Genomic DNA, 17,677 nt, shown 5'->3' on the forward strand with positions numbered 1-17,677 from the left:
TGGAAAGGTGAGGAGCAAGAACAGAGGTGGCAGCCACAGGCCCGCTCTGTACCGTTCTTGGGCAGAGGATAAAGGCATGAGCTTTTTTTGGCTCTTTGGACTTTCACACCGCAGGCAGCTAAGAAAACGTTCCCCCAGAGCAGAGGTATTGCTCCAAACACTCACTTGACCTTCAGAAACCATTCCAGCACTACGGGAGGCCCACCAGAAGCTCTGTTCCTTTCAAATAAGCAGCCCCAGCTGTGTGAAGTTCATCTGAATGCCCCTTTTATTGAACGCTGTGATAGTGCAGTGGTAACATTGAACAGAGTTAAGACCGCTTAAAACAAAAGCTGGAAGAGCAATAAGTTTAAAACAAAAAAAAAAAAGAAAAAAATTAGACCAGTTAAAACAGCATCGGTCGCCCCAAAGCAGAGACACAAGGGGGTTTTAATGTAGTGTTAAAGGTTAAACTCGAGCACATCTCCTTGTGCCTAACACCCAAAACACACCCTCTATTTAAGAGTCTTGAGTGAAAACCAAGAAGGTAGTCTGTCAGATGAGCGCGTGTCGGGTGATTGGGAAAGGACCAACACAGGTTTAGAGAAGTCAAGGAGTTCATACTGCACCTACCGCTGTGCTCCCCCCCCCACACGGCCTGGGCACGGGGCACCCCTAGGCTAACACACCACACAGCTGCACGTAAAGAGCTCCTATGCCAGTTCATAACATCTTCCATTTACTATTTGGTGATTACATGTGTGTATATATAGTTCTCTAGGCAAAACATTTCAACGAGATAGTCAACTCTGAGGATACACAGGCCAACCTAACAATGAGAAATGCAGTTTCAGTCCAACAGAAGCTTGTTTTCCCTTTCCTCAAGAAAGGAGATGTAACCGTCTCTCCCCTCAACAGCATTTTCAGGTCACACTGGAGTCCTCTGCTGTAGCTATTCTTCATCAGAGGAAGAGTTCTGATCCAGGGGGTACACCATGAACATCACATCTGGCCGTGACGGGACAGAGGGGTGACCAGGCCTCACAATTTCAAACCCCAAGAAGCTGAATGTCTTCAGGAGCGGAGCTACCAAAGAGAAGGAAATCTGTTACCACCAGGAATAATCCTCTTTACCTGTATCACCCTGGAAGCCATGAATACCAAAGTGCATTGAACACCATCCGCGAGTTGCATCCAAAACTTCCTGCACAGAAAACCCCCATTCGAACATGACAGCCCTCTCAGATAGGAGGTTTTGTCTCTTCCTGCATTCATCACAGCCGCTCCTAAGCGTGAAGGGGATTTTAGTTGTGCAGCCGAGCAGGTCTGTCCATGTTTATCCTGCGATGTCTTTTCCACTTCCTCTGAGAAACAGCGATAGTTGGTCATCTACCTGCACCAGCTGCACTCCCACCTTCCCAGGATGCACATGGCCATCCTGCAGCACGTCACAGTTTTTATTCTGTACTTAAGTGGGTCCCAGCACCCTTTAAGCTCTGAAAGTGGGTCAGACAGCAGCCAACAGGAATCTGTTTGCTCAGGGTCTAGGTAGACATTTGCTGTCTCCACAAACAGGACCTGGAGCTCAGTGGAAACTCAAGACGGCTCAGCACAGTTCGGTGCAGTCCCCCAGGAAAGCCACCATGGGTTACAGACAGAAGTTCAGAGCAGGGTCAGTCCAGAAGTGCCGCACACACCTTGTCTCAGTCAGGCAAGGCTGCATTATGCAGTGACTGGATGCACGCTCCCTTGTCACTAAATTACTAAATGTGCCCCGTGAAAGTTACCTTGGGCAGCACCTGATCTCTACAGCACCCTCTGATGATCAGCCCCAAGCCACCGAATGGTCACGCAGAGGAGCCCCTGCATATTTTCAAGACAGGACCGAGTTTCAACTGCACAGACAAGGACCCAGGATCTGGAGCACTCGGGAACTCATACAAATAAGCCAGGTCCAAGAACACCACACGGCCCACTTTTAAAACCAAAACCCAGTATCAGATGTCTCCTGCAACCAGCCACTGCAGAGGTCACCTGTACAACCTCTGGTGGTGAAGACATTACAGCAAGAACTTAATCTGAAAATTACAATTGGCATCGTAATGTGGAATGACATCTTCCTGGGCTCAGCACAGCTTAACTCTAATAACGCGCTTCGTTTCAGAAAAGACAGTGCAGCTTGTGAAGCAGCAGAGTAAAATTAGAATTAAGGTTTGAATTACTCCTGCCATGGCAATTACTTGGTTATTAGCCTGCATCTAGTAAGATTGAAAGTGACACAGCCATAGAGCCTGGTACCTCACCACAAATCTCAAACTTCCATGCTGTAATCACTCATCCAACACATCTATCTTTAGATCTTAATGCAGCCCTTTTAAGCCATAAGCGTCTATAGCCAGGGTCAGGATTACCTGTAAGCCTACGGAAGGGCAAAAGTGCTGGGAGATCTTTAAAAAGCAGATGAACATCAGAGCAACAAGCTACAAGTGTTCATTTCCCACATAACAATTTCTCCCTGGTTTCTCCTTCCAAATCACAGAAACCAGGTGCCAAATGGAGACCTTCACTCCTTACCAAAGAAGCAGTATTAGCCGATTTCTGGGCAACAAAATACTCCAAGTAATTCAGAAGCAGCTTTCTGCATGAGAGTACTAGTAATTAATGGCAGGACAGCAAAGCATAACTGCTGGAGAAACCAAAATACTCCCTCTCCCTTAGTCTCAAGAAAGGGCTTATTTCCTTCACAAGGAACTATTACTAATTTGTACGAACGCCACAAGAACTACACACGTAACAATTACTGAAATAGGAAGCATCCTGTGGAGTCTTGCCTTGGGATTACCAGATTTTTGTACAGCTTCAGCAGCACTGCCTTAGATCTAGGGAGCAAACGTGACAGTGGGGACGAGTTCTCACCTCTGTCTTCTCTGCTTTTTCTGAAGCAAATAAAGACGTAGTTTACTTTCATTTTTTCTTCAGCAAACTCCAAAAGTGCTGATAACCTGCCAAGGAGGAGGAAGACAAAAGAACATCAGCTATAGGAAGTCCTGTCCCAAGGAAGCCTCTGAGCATTATCTACTGTTTGGATGTTTTCAGGCAGAAAGATTACTTGTTTACAGACCCCTTCCAGTGAACAATGGGTGCTGAAACAATGGGCTTCCTGCTTCACTATCCAGCTCTGCTGAACCAAAAGCTGTCCTCACATCAAGTCACCAAACAAGTCACTGTCCTCTGCATCTGCGTGCTGGCATGCACAAACATCCACCCACAGCAGCCTTCGTATGTGGGAAGCTGAATATTGCAGCTAATCCCAAGCCAGGCCACATCCCCTCCACTGGCAACATACACGAGGGGATTTGTTTTGTTAAATTTTGTGGTTTATGGGAGAAAAGGGGGTGGGGTGGGGGAAAGAAACAAAAAATAGACACAAGCTCATGCCAGACAGAAGAGAAGAGAAAAACATCACTGAAGGAGCATGTGCACAGGAAAAGCCATTTCCTGAACACATCAGCTGGCTGGCACAGCTGATGCACCCTGAATCCATGCTTCCTGCCTTTCCAGCTGAATTATTTCTGCCACCTCTTGATGGAAGCAGTGCTGCATTAACTCCTCTCTGAGCCCCAGGGATCGGCATGGTGGAGCTGTCACTGTCACTGCTGGCCTTGTAACCATTTATGACGCAGACTGCTAGAGCAGTGACAAACAGGGCTTCAACTGACATCTAATTAAACAGCAGTCAGTAAGACTGGAGTGCAGCAAGGGAGATAAAATTTGCAAGGGTTTTGTTAATATGGTAGTGAACTATTTTAATTATAGCCTCTACTAGGCTGTTTTACCTAGCTAAAAATAATCCAACAAAACTGTGCTTTAAGTCACAATGACACAGGCGTATAAATTCCCTCCCAGAAGAACCTGCTCCCAAGACAGTAGGCTCCTGGACAGCTAAAAGATTTATGGGCCACCTGAAGAAATTACACAAACATTTCTATGGACTCACACAGTCAAATGAGAGAAGTGTGAGACAGCAAGAACACTGACACTTACTGAAGGTGCCCAGTGAGGTTTCTTTCTTAATTAGCTTGTGTCATTTATGGATGAAGCCTACTTGAAGATTTAGGAGGACTTCAAAGTGCTCTGCAGAGGAATCCAGTAAAGCCACATCTACGCTACAGCGCTTCCCGCCAGCGGACATCTCTGGCAAAGCACTTGGCAGGAAGTAGCTGCTCTGGAAGCTGCGTTTACACAAACTTCCCAGAGCAGAGCTGTCTGGACAAAACACTACCGTATTCTGCCAACAGAGAAAAATCAAGAGATTCTGGCAGAGCCCAACGCCTGCGTGGCGGCACTCCAAGAGCAGATCCACCTACTGATGAGAAGAAGCACATCAATATAATGGAGGTTTTTTCCCCCCCTGAAAGAGAGGAAAACACCTGCCAAAATAAGCTTGCCAAGTGGCCAGCAGAAAAAAAAAAAAAAAAAAAAAAAAGAAAAAGTTTGGAAAAAGGCTTCCAGAAGTACACAAAGATCACTCTGCTCATTTACTGCTTGTTTTTCATTAGCATATGGACTCAAAAAACAGTAACCCATACGGAATGATCACCAGGGGCAAAATATATATGGAGGACTAACAGGAAGACTGTTCTCTGAAGGCAATGGGGTAAGGATATACTTCAGATTGCCGTACATACAGCCCACACACAGCATCACCCGCGTAAGCAAAGTCTTGCTGCCTGGGGAGCGACAGATGCAGCTCTGAGACCCTGAACTTACCCTTCTTTGCTTCCATCAGCTAATAATCCATCAGGGATTTCCACAAAAAGGCTCTGGTTAGAGAGCACTGCATCCCAGGAGGAGGTCTTCACCTCTGTGACCTTGTACTGGAAGTGGACAATATGAGGCTTCCCTTCGTGCACTGGGACATCTTGGTTAACAGTGATCTTCTCGTCCTGTGCAAGGGAGGGAGGAAAGCTCATGAAATATGCTTTAGGGTTAGAGAAAACAATCCATGAGATTATAGACCAAAAATGTAAGAGATCATGCTTCAATGAGCATGCACAGAGACTGCGTTTTCAGTGGGAGCACCCACCTGACAAAGGACCAGCCCTTACGACTTCTGTGTGTCTAGAGTTTCAGCCTATCACTAGAATTCAGCCACCGTGAGATTCACCACAGCTCATGAAGGTGTGCGCAGTCAGCTGCAAGCTCACATTTGAGTCACAGCTCTCTAAAGTGATTAAGAGCTATTGTTCTGAACTACCTGTAATACCTTACTTTTATTTATATGCAAACATAAAGAACAAAAAAGTCCTACATACTAACCAGCCAGTGGAGTACAACTAGAGAGACCAAATGCAAAACAAATGGTATTATAGTCTTACCAAGAGCATCATTAAACTTTTCCCTTCCCCTTTCACTGCCTCAGGGACACACCACAATGAGTACTCAGACCTCAGAGTGATTTTCCTACTCGTGTTTTCCTGTTCAAGGGAATGTAGTTTTGCATATTTACATTGTATTAAATTTCTGGGTAGCGGAAGTCCATTCATTCACCACAGGTCCCAGCCACATCTTCGAGGGATGGTTCATGACCTGCCCCTCAAAGAACACAACTTGAACTGACAAGCTGGAAGAGCATCTGCTGCTGCAGTTTGACCAGTTCCGTTGTCTCCCCAATCCCCACCACAGTTTTTTTGCTTCGGGGATGACCACAAATTGCTTTCCCAGATCTTACAACCAACCGGTATGGCAAATGGCTAGCCTTTTGGTATAAGGGAGGAAAACACATAGCACAAAGAGAATCCCAAAACAGACAGAAGCTACAGAAATCTGAGGATCATGAGGTCTTTTCCACAAATGTACATGGTCCTCTCCAATACTGCTCTAACTAGAATGCCAAGCATGCAGAGCACCGCAGATTCAGCTCAGCAGTTCCTAGAAAAAAATTTCGTGGTTAAAACTCCATTCCTTCTCCTGACAATTTTTGCAGGCAGTTGGCTTGCCCAGTAATGACTTCCACATTTCACTTCAAAAAGCCCCAATGAAATGGTGAAGAAATTCATTAGGTTCCCAAGTCAAAATTGTCAGCTGCAAAGGAAGCTGAACTGTTTCCATCTGCTTGGTTACAGGCTCATGCATCCTGATTCCCTCACGTTTACAAAGTCACCTGCAAAGCTTTGAAGAGCAGAAGTTAACCAGGTATTGGGAGTCATGTCTGCTCTGCTCCCAAGTCACAGGAGTGCCTGGTAAAGCCACATGTCCCTCTCTCCTCAACAGCATCAACAGGTGGGATGGGAAGTGGGTTACTCCATTGGGTTATTAGGTGAGCGACCATCCAGTCTCCAGGAATTTTATTGTAACAGGGTGATTAATCCAGCAGCTCATTACAAGCTCTGATCCGCTGATGATCAGCTGGACTGACAATGAAGCAAGTGACACTGCTGCAGAAAGACAGCACCTCACCAGGCAAGGTTTAATAAATGCTTTGTAGTGACATATACTCTTATCTGACCATAACACACACAGGGAGCCAGCACAGCAAAGAACGCTCAGTCCAGTTTGGATCTGCAGTGGGTATGCATTTAGAGGATGGGCAGTACAAACACAGCAGCCAACCATGCCCAGTAAGAGGGCGAAAGACTGCTCAGTATTGCTGCTTTTCACACAGGTATTTTCTTGTAGGTGTTTTAAGCTATGAAGGAGTAACCACTGCTGAAAGACCAGTGAGTGGTTCAGCAAGAACAACACTGAGAACCTTTCCAGACTCCTTGAGCCTGTGTCCCAGTGCCTTTAATTCCTATTACCATATGTATTAAAATTGATCCCTCTTGGTTTGCCTATCACAACAAAGCAGCAGCCATTGAGTACATGAACGCTGGCAACAAAGTAACACTGCATGCAAATGAGGAACTGCCTGGCTTCAGTAACTGGAGCAGAGGAAGCTGCTGTTTGTTTAAAGCCCACAAAGCTTAGCCGAAAAAGAAGTTTACACTTCATCAGAATAAATATCCTGTAGGAAATAAGTTTATTCATCGAGTTTGAAAGTTTTTGTGGCTGTGCCTGCTGTCGGGCTCTGTTAGTTTTAAACCAAGCACACCAAGAAACCTACAGACAGCTGCCCAGACTGCTCTGATAAAACCACCGCAGAGCCAGCAGCAAGAGTCAGACCTGACCCCAGAGAGCTCAGCACTACAGAGGTTTATTTAAAAAAAAAAACAACAACAAAACCAAGGGGATTATATGCACATCCTTCACCAGTCACTTTATAGGAGTCATTTACAGTTGTTACTGTGCAGAAAGCATCTCTCTTTCAGAAAAGATCCTTCTCTCAAGAAAAGCTCACAGATGCTTCTTCTCTTACACTTCATGAAAACAAAAACAGGGTGGGGAAGTTGAGAAAAGCAGGCTGGGATTGACACATTGAAGGGGGAGGCACACACATGCATTTGTGCAGGAAGACTGGCAGGAGCCTGCAATAGGATGAGAAAAGCTCTTTCCAAGCCTTCTGGCTTAGCCCTTCCGCCACCAGAAGTTATGCCCTGTGCTCCAAACCTCGTGAGATTTTCCCACTTAAAGCCCCACAGTGCAACAGCTCATTAGCCAAAGGCAGCACAACTGCAGGGATCAACAGAACCAGTTCCCCTAGTTCAGTGGGAGTTACATTTACACAGCCTGTCTTGGGCAGCTGATATTGTATTTCTAGGCATCAAAATAGAGATAGTGAGATGCTGGGGAGAGAAGCTGTTCCTGTGAAGCAGCAGCCCAGGATTTTTTGGAAGCTGCTCAAAGTAAAATCCTGTTTACGCAACAAATGTTTCGTTTTAGTTCACCCCTGCAAAATCCCCCTGTCATGCCATCATGGGCAAAAAACCCCCACCAGACTATCTCTTGTACACAGCTGCCTAAACCACCGGCTCTCTGGCACCCCGCTCCATTTCAGCGAGGTAACGCCACACAAAGACCAGCTTCCACTTGGTTACAATTCATCGAGCACAAGATTTTTCAACCCAGCTACGCTCCTCAGACGTCCGGAGAAGGACGGGGGAGGCCCCTACATGTTGGCAGCATAAGAAGAAAGGATGTTATGATCTACCATAGCCAAGCGGCTGGAGAAACCCATGTAAGCAGCCTACTGCTGGCATGTGCTACACCTGCAGCCTCCTGCCAAGTTTGCTAGCCAGAGCACGTCCATTCGCACAAAGCCCGTCCTGGCTGCGCAGCACCAATGCTGATTGCTATTGCATTCCCAGCTCAAGTAAAGCTGCCATGATGAAGGAACGAGTATTAAGTCTCAATACAAAAATACCAACAACTGTAGGGAGACCCAGCTGCTTAATTTATAGTGCTGTTGTCTATCAGCACTGCGCTGCATGCTCCAAAGGAGGCAGGCTTGTTCAGAAAGGTCACCCCTTGAACTAGAACAGCTGATAAAGCTGGAAAAAAAAAGATTTAAGCTTTTGGGTCCAGATGCTTTTCCAGGTCATACTGAAGCTTGCTGGCTGAAAAGCTCAGTCTGCTGTAACTACAGCACTGCTAAACTGAGCAGGGGACGGAGAGGGGCAGAGAGAGTCCCAGCAACCTCCATCTGAGCTTTGACTTCAAACCACTGGGCAACACAGCCTGCTCTGCTCTGGGAGGAGCTCTGTTACAGAAGCGGCTGATTTTCTGAACAGATTCTGCTAGCTTTTGTCAGCAACAAACCCAGGAAGAATTACATCTGTATTTCTGGGATGCAGCTATATAGATGACATCCCCACGAGCAGCAACCCCTGCCTACACACCACTGCCAAAAGCTTCTGTGCAAATTCAAGGCCGTACTGAAATTAAACACTTCAAAGTCTCCAAACTGAGCCCATCGTCTGCCTTTGGACCTTGCCTGGTGTGTCTACAAGGCTTGGCAAAGCTGGCCTGCAGAAGTTTAAGTTGCAGGGTCCCCTATTTCTCATCCCCTCCCATCCAGCGGGAATTCATCAGTTGTCCTGAGCCCTCTTGAAGCTATTTACGTATCTTCTTTATCTGACAGGAAGCCCGTTGTGCTCTGCTGCTTCTCTGGGTTTCATACCCCTCCGTAACATCTGTGACAATTTAACTCAATAGCGTTAAGCTGATGTTATTAAGAGGCTACAGAGGTTGGCGTTTATTTACAAGGTAAGCAGGTGAGGCACATGCTAAAAATTCACCAAGGCTGCATTAAAGAAAACTCCTCTGAAGGCAGCCACAAGGCCTGCAATTCTCTCATGAGTTTAAAGAGGAGACTTTGGTAGCTGTGACCCAAAAGGACTTGTATTTTTTCATCATATAGAGCCTGCATGCCTCCCACTGGGTAATTACAAATCTAGTCTAACACCTATGACAACACTCCTGTCTGAACAGCCGAATTTGCAAGCTGAGCATAAATTTAGGCTACCTCATCTGACAGCACTTGATTCCCTGGCATGTGGCAAAGCAGCCCCATCCCAGAAGGCAGACAGATGTGTGCCACCACAACACAAAGTTGCACAAGCGTCAATTATTCTACAGCAAGGAACAGTCAGGTTTCTTCATTCAAAAGGAAAGGTCCCACTCAATGAAGAGGGCCAAAACCAGAGAGCCACATGCTACAAAGCCTCCCTGATCTTGCCTCATCCTAGCTACATGTTCTAGAAACGTTTGAGTGTGAAGTGGATGGCTACCTTGCTCTTTTGTGAAGTCAGTACATCGTTTCAGGCAGCTCCCAGGCCCCGACAGCGTTACCTTCCGGACTAGGGCACAGGAAGGAGCTTATCAACCATTCTCTCTCTGCATTTCACCTTTCTACTACTCACTTCCTCTTTTTTAAGACATTTAAGAAGTTGTTTCATGTTTTGATAATGCTGGCTCCACATGGAATAGCTTAAACAGGCCTCTGGGAACAGGGCTAATGAATTATTTGCTGCACATCTTTGAGAAAAGGTCTCTTGCTTCTTAATAAACAGGTGGTATAAACCTGCCAACAGGGTTGCTGAAAAATTAGCTGTTCTCCCACTTACTACCTTGGAGTTATTTGCATTTATTCCCATCAGACTGTGAAAGGAATCAAACACAACTGCAACACAGGTACAGGTCATTATTTAGATGTCAGATCTTTCTCACCTTATATGTCAGAGCTGAAAGAGAAGGATCCCTGCTACCCCCTCGCCCACCGGGGATCTTCGACAGTGGGTGAGGGGCATCAGGAGCACCACAGAGGCCCTGGAACAATGTGCCTGCAGCATTGCAGCTGGGGACAGTTACTCAAAGGTAAAATACTACTGCAAGAAAAAGAGAGAGAACACCAGGTTACATTAGCAGGGATCACATTTCAGATGCTACAGCTCCTCATTACCCCAAACCGTTCATATCCCTGCTCCTCCATAGCACTTCAGAGGCAGCTATCAGAGCTTCAGCACCCAGGGACCTACATCAAAAACAGTCACTGCCCAAGTTGTATCAGAAACCAGTGGTGTTTTGTTAGAAACAGAGGAGGGGCTTTGCAGCCAAGAACCCTGAGAGAGTGCTGAGCAACCTCATGCTAATAAGGGACACCTGGAAGTCTGCCAATAGCAGATGGCTGGAAACGCATGACCAGATGAGCACACATTTTCTATAGACAAGTATCTACAAATAGATCAACAGGACCCAGAAGGAGGAGGTTTAAGTTTCACATTTTCAAAACGAGGAGGAGTGAAAGGGCTGGTTCTTCAGATATTTTCAACACACTCTACAACATCTGAGCTGGCATTTTCACATGCAAATAAAACATCATACATACGTTCTTCACCCCAACCCTAAATATTACAAGTTCACTCCACAGATCTACTTTTAAGAGCAATAAAGTATGTTTCCCTTGCAGTTTCTAAGTTTGTTCGGATGTGCTATACACGGTCTTTCAGGATCACTTTGAACGCAGGCTTTAATATCTGCTCTAGCTTTTATAAAGTTCATGAAAGCAAATTATTTTACTTCTGGAGCATTGCTTCCTTTATCAGTACCACAAAAGCTCTTTGCTGAGGCATGGCACAGCAGTGGTATCCCTCTAACAAAGCCTGCAACAGCAATGCAGAGAAACCAGCCATTCCCCAGTGTTCCCATCATGAAACAAGTACAGTGCAAAGCTATGTAAACACCACCAAAATAAAGGTGAGTACGAGGGTTTTCAATAAGCACACGGAGCGAGGAACAAGGCTATAGCGGGCAGACTCTGCAGATGTATTGACAGCTTACTGTCTGCCCTAAAACTTCTCACTGAGCTGTTCCTAAGACAGCGTTTTTCCATTCTAATCCCTCCCCAGGAGGGAGACAGGCTTCAGTATCCAAAGACCAAGTACCAAGCTGCACTATCAGAATCACCTGAACCGCCTATACAGTACGCTACGAACATATACCAGACTGCAAACGAACTACCGACATTTGGCATTTCTGAATGCCAAAAAATAACTCACGAACACAGTTATGACACAGGCAGACTTTGCTAAGATCTTGGCTTGCCACTTCATACCAAAATAATCTCTCTACAGGAAACACAAATATTCTTCCTCCACGTATTTCCTGCTCCAGGTTCCCTATATGGGGCTCTTCAGCAGCGTTCCCATGTGCTGTGGCCTACAGCCTCCACTTCTTGGAGAAAAGACTGTTTAAATGCATCAGGAAAAAAAGATATGAAGCAGTTGCAGGAAAAGATTTCTCAGGGCAAACCCTTTTGCACATATGCTCAGCGGCTTTTTGTGTTAATACAGTCCCTCCTCACGGCATGACTGGGGCTATCAATGGACCAGTGTGTATTCAGTAGTAGTGGATGTCGAGAGGCATGACAAAGCACTTTGCTGTGCCATTCCCCACCCCCAGAAAGCTGTTGGCAGCTTTGTTATTCCCTTCCCTCCTCCCTCACCCCCCAGTTAACAATGTACTATTGATAGCTCCAGCCAACTTGCGGCCAAGGCATCAAGAAGCTGGATAATGAACTGTAGGGGGGGGGAAGCGTAGTTTTCACGCAAAAACGGTTCAAGACACTTCCCAGTTTCACTTCCTCTGGCACATGCAGAAGTCCAAACACAAGACCCCTTTAGCTGCTGAGCCCTGCCTGCGGCATGGTGCTTCACCTAGCCCAGACCACAGACCGACCCGCACACCGGCACCGCTATCCTCCACTAAAACTTCGCAGTGGCAGCCAGGGAGGGTCCTGAAAGCAGCATACACAGGGCAGCGCTGTCAGGCAACACTGGGAAGAGAGCGCATGTGCATATGGCACGTATTAAGAGGTTTTCCTTCCTCCAGGTGCACATTTACACCCTGGGAAGAAGTTCATGCAAGCGCCCAACAACGTCTGATCGTTTCATGCATCTGTGCACAAGCAGCCCACTGCAACTCCATTCCCTGAGGCCTGTTTATAGCCTAAAATTTAGGACTGTGCTCTCCCCTAGCCTCCCTTCTGAGAAGCTGCTATCCAGAAGCTTCATTTAGATCACTGATCTGAAAAGATCACTTTTCCCTGAAGAAACTCCCAAGCAAAAGCTTCTTGACTGAGTCTCGCCTGAAACAGGAGCTGGAAGCAAGCGTATGTTTTCAGCCAGTAGGTATAATTTTAACTTGCTAAGCCTCCAGCAATCCCAACCCCGTGCCCTGTCCCTGGGAAGTGCAAAGGACAACTCAGCAACTTCTGAACCCCGTCACAGCTGCTCTTCAACAGCCCTCGTACCTGAAGCCCCGGGCCAGCACTGCTTTCACTCCACAACAACCACCAGCACCTTGGGCTCTAAAAGCTGCATGTTTTCTCGGGTTTTGGGGGGGGGTTTATTCATGCTAAACACTTAGACCAGACAGATGGATCCACACAGCTCCCCTGACATTACCGTTAGGTTTTCTTTTGTGTTGCTTTTCAGAACAGGCTCTGAAGATGTGGGCTGCACCTAGCCTGTAAGATATGATGGTACCAGCCATTGCAAGCCATGTATTAAGCAACCTGGTGTAGGGAGCAACTTGTAAAATGAACACAGCACAGCTGTGCTACCATGCGTGCAACAGCCAAGAAACAAGGCTGTTCTGTACACATCCCCCGGGTGCTTATCTACACAGCAGAACAGAGGTTCAGGAAACGACACTTTTAGGACTCTACAGAAGGAACAGACAAGATAATCTGGTCAGCTGAGCACAAGACCCACAACCCGAGTAAGGCCCTGCCTGCCGACAGCCAACCTGCCAGAAGGGCTGCCTGCCCGGAGCCCCCCGGGGCGGGAAGGCACAACCCGCGCCTCAGGGGCCTGCCCGACCACGGGGGCTCTGACATCGGCCGCCGAGGCGCCCCCCGGAGCCGAGCCCGGCCCCGGTGAGCCCGGCCCCCGCCCGGGGTCGCTCCTCGGGGAGAGGCGCCGCCCCGACGGGGGTTTCAGCGGGGGAAGGTGGAGGCCGCCCGCCCCCGGGCCCGCACTGAGGGGCGAGGGAGGCCCCGGCGGGGTGGGCAGGGTGGGGACCGCGCCGCCCCGTACCTGTCCTGGGTGTTTATCATCCTGGGCTTGCTCCGGCTCCGCCTCGGCTCGGCTGGGTCTGCCCGCTCCGGCTCCGCTCCGCTGCTGCCGCCCTCGCTGGCCGCCGCGCTCCGACTGACTCGCGGGCCCGCCCCGCGCCGCCCCGCCCCGCGCCGCGCCGGGCAGCCTGGGAGCCCGCCGCCCCGCGCGCCCGCCCGCCCCGCGTGCAGGCGCGCCGCCCCCCGCCTCCGCGGCGCGCGGGGTCGCGCACGCCTTGCCGGGGTCGCGGAGCGGTGGCAGGGGGGCCGTTGCGGGGCTGCCAGCACCCTGGCGTCCCCCCCGAGGGGCTGCTGCCCGCCCGGCGGCTGCCTGAGGGGACCCGAGCCCCCGCTGTCTCCCGTGGGACGGCTGGCACCCCGCGGGCGGGCAGGGAGCGCGGGGGCGGCAGGCCCGTGGGGCCTACCTCGCCTCGGGGGGCCCTGCCGCCTCGCCTCGGGGGGGCCTGCCTGTCCTCGGGCCAGCCAGGCGCCTGCTGGCCACTCTGGGGGAGCGGGGTCCTGAGGGCTGGGGGAAGGACGCCTGCACAGGGATAGGGAGCAGCGTGCAGCCGGTGGGGGGAGGAGGGGTGAGAAGCCGCAATACCGTAGCAGGAAACAGAGGCAGGTCTGCGTTGTTCCGTACAGTGGAGGAGGCCGGGGCCCTTAGGTTGAAAGTTATCTGGAGGCGTTTCTGGCTCCTGTTGAAGCAGTGGGAGAGGAGGCTGGGGACCAAGGCTAAGTAAGGAATTGCTGGCCCTGGCCCCGTTGGTATCGCTACAGAACAAGCTGCTGGTTCTGGTGTGGGATATCCTGCTTGAAGTATGATGCTAGTGCTTGAAAGCTGGCCTGGGGAACTGCAGGCTCATAACCTCGATGAGCAGGAGCTAGAGTAAGGGAGGGAAGAGTGAGTGGATAGGAGGATGTTGAGCTGCCCATGGCAGGGCTCTGCCGGGGCTTGTGATGAGCAGCCTACCCATGAGGGAAAGGCAGCCGCAGTTACTCGGGCAAAGGCAAGGAGCCTGGAGAACCAGGCAGTGTAACCTCTGGGGTTCAGTCCCGCAGAGCTTGGTGGGTGCTGAGCCTTCATATGGGGTCAGAAAGAGCAGCTTGCTGAAAGAGAAGTTCTTGAGATCCTTTGGATGACAGCCTTGTGGACTGGAGTCTTGGGGAAGTCTCACACCTACTTGCCTGGTCTCACACCATCTATCTGCTGGTGTCGGCAGCATATGGGAGAACAGAGGCCTGGCCTCAAGCAGGAGCAGAGCAGGCTCCCAAGTGACTGACATGGCAGCCCAAGGTGCGATGCCCAGCAGGCTCACGGACTCTGGGATCTGACAGGCAGCCCTCAGCCAGGGCTTCCTGGTTCCCAGCGCGGGAGCACTGGCCTTCACTCAGCAGGAAGTGACCAGCTGTTCTGCAGAGAGCTGGATGCTAGCCAGAGTCCAAGTTCAAACAGAGCCCGTTAAATGGCCTTTTCCCCCTTCCTCCGCATTTAAAGCCCTGCTTGCAGCCATAATTCTATTTATAATACCCAGGAAAAGCAAGCTGAGACTTTCCCACAGTGCCGGCTTCTCAGGCGATTGTGGTTCGGGAAGCTGGAATGTACATGGTATTATTTCTGTATCCCCCCGGGAAGTTTTTTTTATTATTATTGCATGTTGCTCCATGTCCCCGTCTATGCTGAGGAAAGTTTGCAAAGTATAAGGTCTCCAGCTGTTGCTTGTGGCTCTAAAATGTTTTGTTGAGATGCTGCAGATTTGGGTGTCTCTGCCTGCATGCCCCTTTTGGGGAGGGTGGCAGGTGCTCTGAGAGATGTCCTGGTAGCCAAGGGGCTCAAAGCCAAAAAGGATATCACTGTCTCATTACTGAACCCATCATGTTGCTTTCTTGCTTTGTGCCTCAGTGTCCCCTGTGTGAGGAGGAGGGAAGACAGTAATCCTGCCTGAAGTAACGGGGCATCATCGTTTCTGCCCTGCCTGGGGTTTTGGCAGTGAGAAGTGCTATTGTGCCACAGTTCAGGGGTGGCTCAGAGACACCGCCAGAGGCTGGGTGTGATGACCGCGTGGGTCGCGGTGTCACTGTTCACTGGGGTGTTGCTGCCAGTTGAGTCCAGTGGGCACTTCTTTTGCCTTTCTTGGCCAAGCAAGGCCATTCCCTGCACAGGGAGCTTGCTGTGCGATATTCTGGGCAGGCTGTGGGCATGACCCAGCTGTGGCAGCTCCATGCTGCCCCTTGCCCTCCATGAGCTCCCAGCAAGCACCTGCAGGCCCCACACCTCCCAGACAGGCAGGTATTTTACAGAGCAAACACCCTGCTTGGGCTCTTATTCTGGCAGAGCGAGCACCCTGCCTGTCCTTTCCTTAGGCACTTGTCACCTGGCAGTGCTGCTGCAGTGCTTGTGGCTTTCCCTTTCCCTGCTCTTGCGAGGCCCTGCACCGCTTTCATTCTCCTATGTGCAGGAGAGGGTTCCTGCTGTCCCTTCTTTGCTGCCCTTGCTTATAAGCAGTGAGGCTCTGCTGAGCACTGCCACCCTTCTCCCAGCTGTACCATCACCCTTCTGTCCTTTCTTATTTCTCAAATAAAAGCTGCTTGCAGGCAGCTTCCCAGCTCCGAGAGTTCCACATGTGATTTTAGCCTGCTACCCAAGAGTCAGCCCAGAAGAGTGCTAGCTGTTTCTGCCATGCGCTGTGTCACTTTGCAAAATCGTTTCTGCTATGTCCTCTCCTGGCCTGGAAACGGGTTTTATTGCCCTGCCCAGGGTTTTGGCAATGAGAAGTACTGTTGTGCCATGGTTTGGGACTTTTTTCCCACAGCTGGCCTGATGTACAATGTGCACCTCTGAATAGCTTTGCTGTGTGTTGCGCTGGGTTTTGTGATTGATTATCCCAAATTCTAGATGTGGAACAGATGAGATCTGCAACCTTTCTATTTTAGAGGCTTGCAAATATTGGTTGGGTATCTCAATTATTCCCATTAATTACTGTGATTAGTTGTGTGGACTACGTAGCTCTTAATACTTCCACCAGAACAAACTACAGAGAGAAGTGATGCATTTTTCCCTGGCTGGAGAGCAGAGACCCAGAGCTCTCCTGCACCTGGAGTTGGTGACCACTGGTGGGCTGGGGCTGGGCAGGCAGGTAGCCCCAGCCTCCTGGAACTGCCTGACACCGAGACAGAAGACGCTAGATGGAGACAGGCAAGGACAAGATGATGTGAGGACAATGGCTCGGTCACAGCCTTTTTGTGCGCAGGTCTGATGGTAAAGGCACTGTGCAGACGTTTGGGGCCATGGAATAGAGCGGAGTCCCTGCGGGACTTTTGCTCAGTGCTTTTCCTTGGCTGCAGTCCTGGCCACGCTGTCTTTGCCTTTGTGTGAGAAATGGCCAGAAGCAAGGTCACCCGCTCGGCCGGCTCCATGGCAATGCAGTCACAGGGTTTCTTGCTGACCTCACAGTGATGCAGCCACTCAGATACAGGAAATGGCACTGTTGCAGAGGCAGTTGTACCAGAGAAGTGGCGGGCTGTAGCCCTTCTCTGTGCCCTTTCGCCCAGCGAGTAGCACAGATCTGTCCCTTGGCTTTGCCCTCCCCATTGGAGCAACATGCGGCTAGCCTTGGACTGTGTGATGGCTGCTGTGGCCAGCCAGAGCCTCAGATGCAGCGCCTCGGTACCTCCAGCAGTACTGCATAGCTGGCTGTGTTTGAAAGGTGTTGCCTAATGGAAAACACTTCCAAACAGAGGTTTCAAAGTGAAGAGAGAAAAGGGTTGGTAGCTTTAGATGTAATTATTACCCTGTAGTTATTTAAAAACATATGTAGAAATGTGTCATTCAGAACTTTCTAGGGCTGAACATGTATATGGTAATGTAATTATGTTTTCAACAGCAGCCTTTTCATCCCCCATTCTGTTACTGCTGTTGGGGTTTTTTCTTTTTGTTTTTTTTTCTGGTGGTATTTGTTGTTTTTTTTTTTTTTAACGTGAGGATCTTGTTTTGCTAGGGGAAAAATAAAAAAGAACACTGCCAGGGAATTTTGTTTTCATACCTTGGTCCTCCCAGCCCAGCTGCCAGTTTGGTCTTCCTGTGTCGACATGTCTGTATTGTGTTACAGCCACAGCAACACCAGGAGTGTTCCTGGGATTCTGACTCCCTGTGTTTCTAGGTGAGCCACAAATAAATTCCCTAAAGCCAGTCCATCTGTGCAGCCA

The 17,677-nt window shown here is 49.4% G+C and overlaps 1 protein-coding gene across 1 annotated transcript; it reads right to left on the minus strand.

Annotated features, from left to right (window-relative positions):
• Nucleotides 1–250: 250 nt before the first annotated feature.
• Nucleotides 251–13,598, minus strand: OAZ2 (ornithine decarboxylase antizyme 2). The gene is given in 6 exon segments (XM_080397147.1): nt 251–1,065; nt 2,896–2,981; nt 4,750–4,925; nt 10,087–10,167; nt 10,169–10,241; nt 13,455–13,598. Coding segments are annotated over 6 exon segments (570 nt in total). The 5' UTR covers nt 13,475–13,598; the 3' UTR covers nt 251–931.
• Nucleotides 13,599–17,677: the final 4,079 nt, after the last annotated feature.

The sequence above is a fragment of the Falco punctatus genome, assembly GCF_963210335.1.
Source record: "Falco punctatus genome assembly, chromosome: 7".
Classification (NCBI taxonomy): domain Eukaryota; kingdom Metazoa; phylum Chordata; class Aves; order Falconiformes; family Falconidae; genus Falco; species Falco punctatus.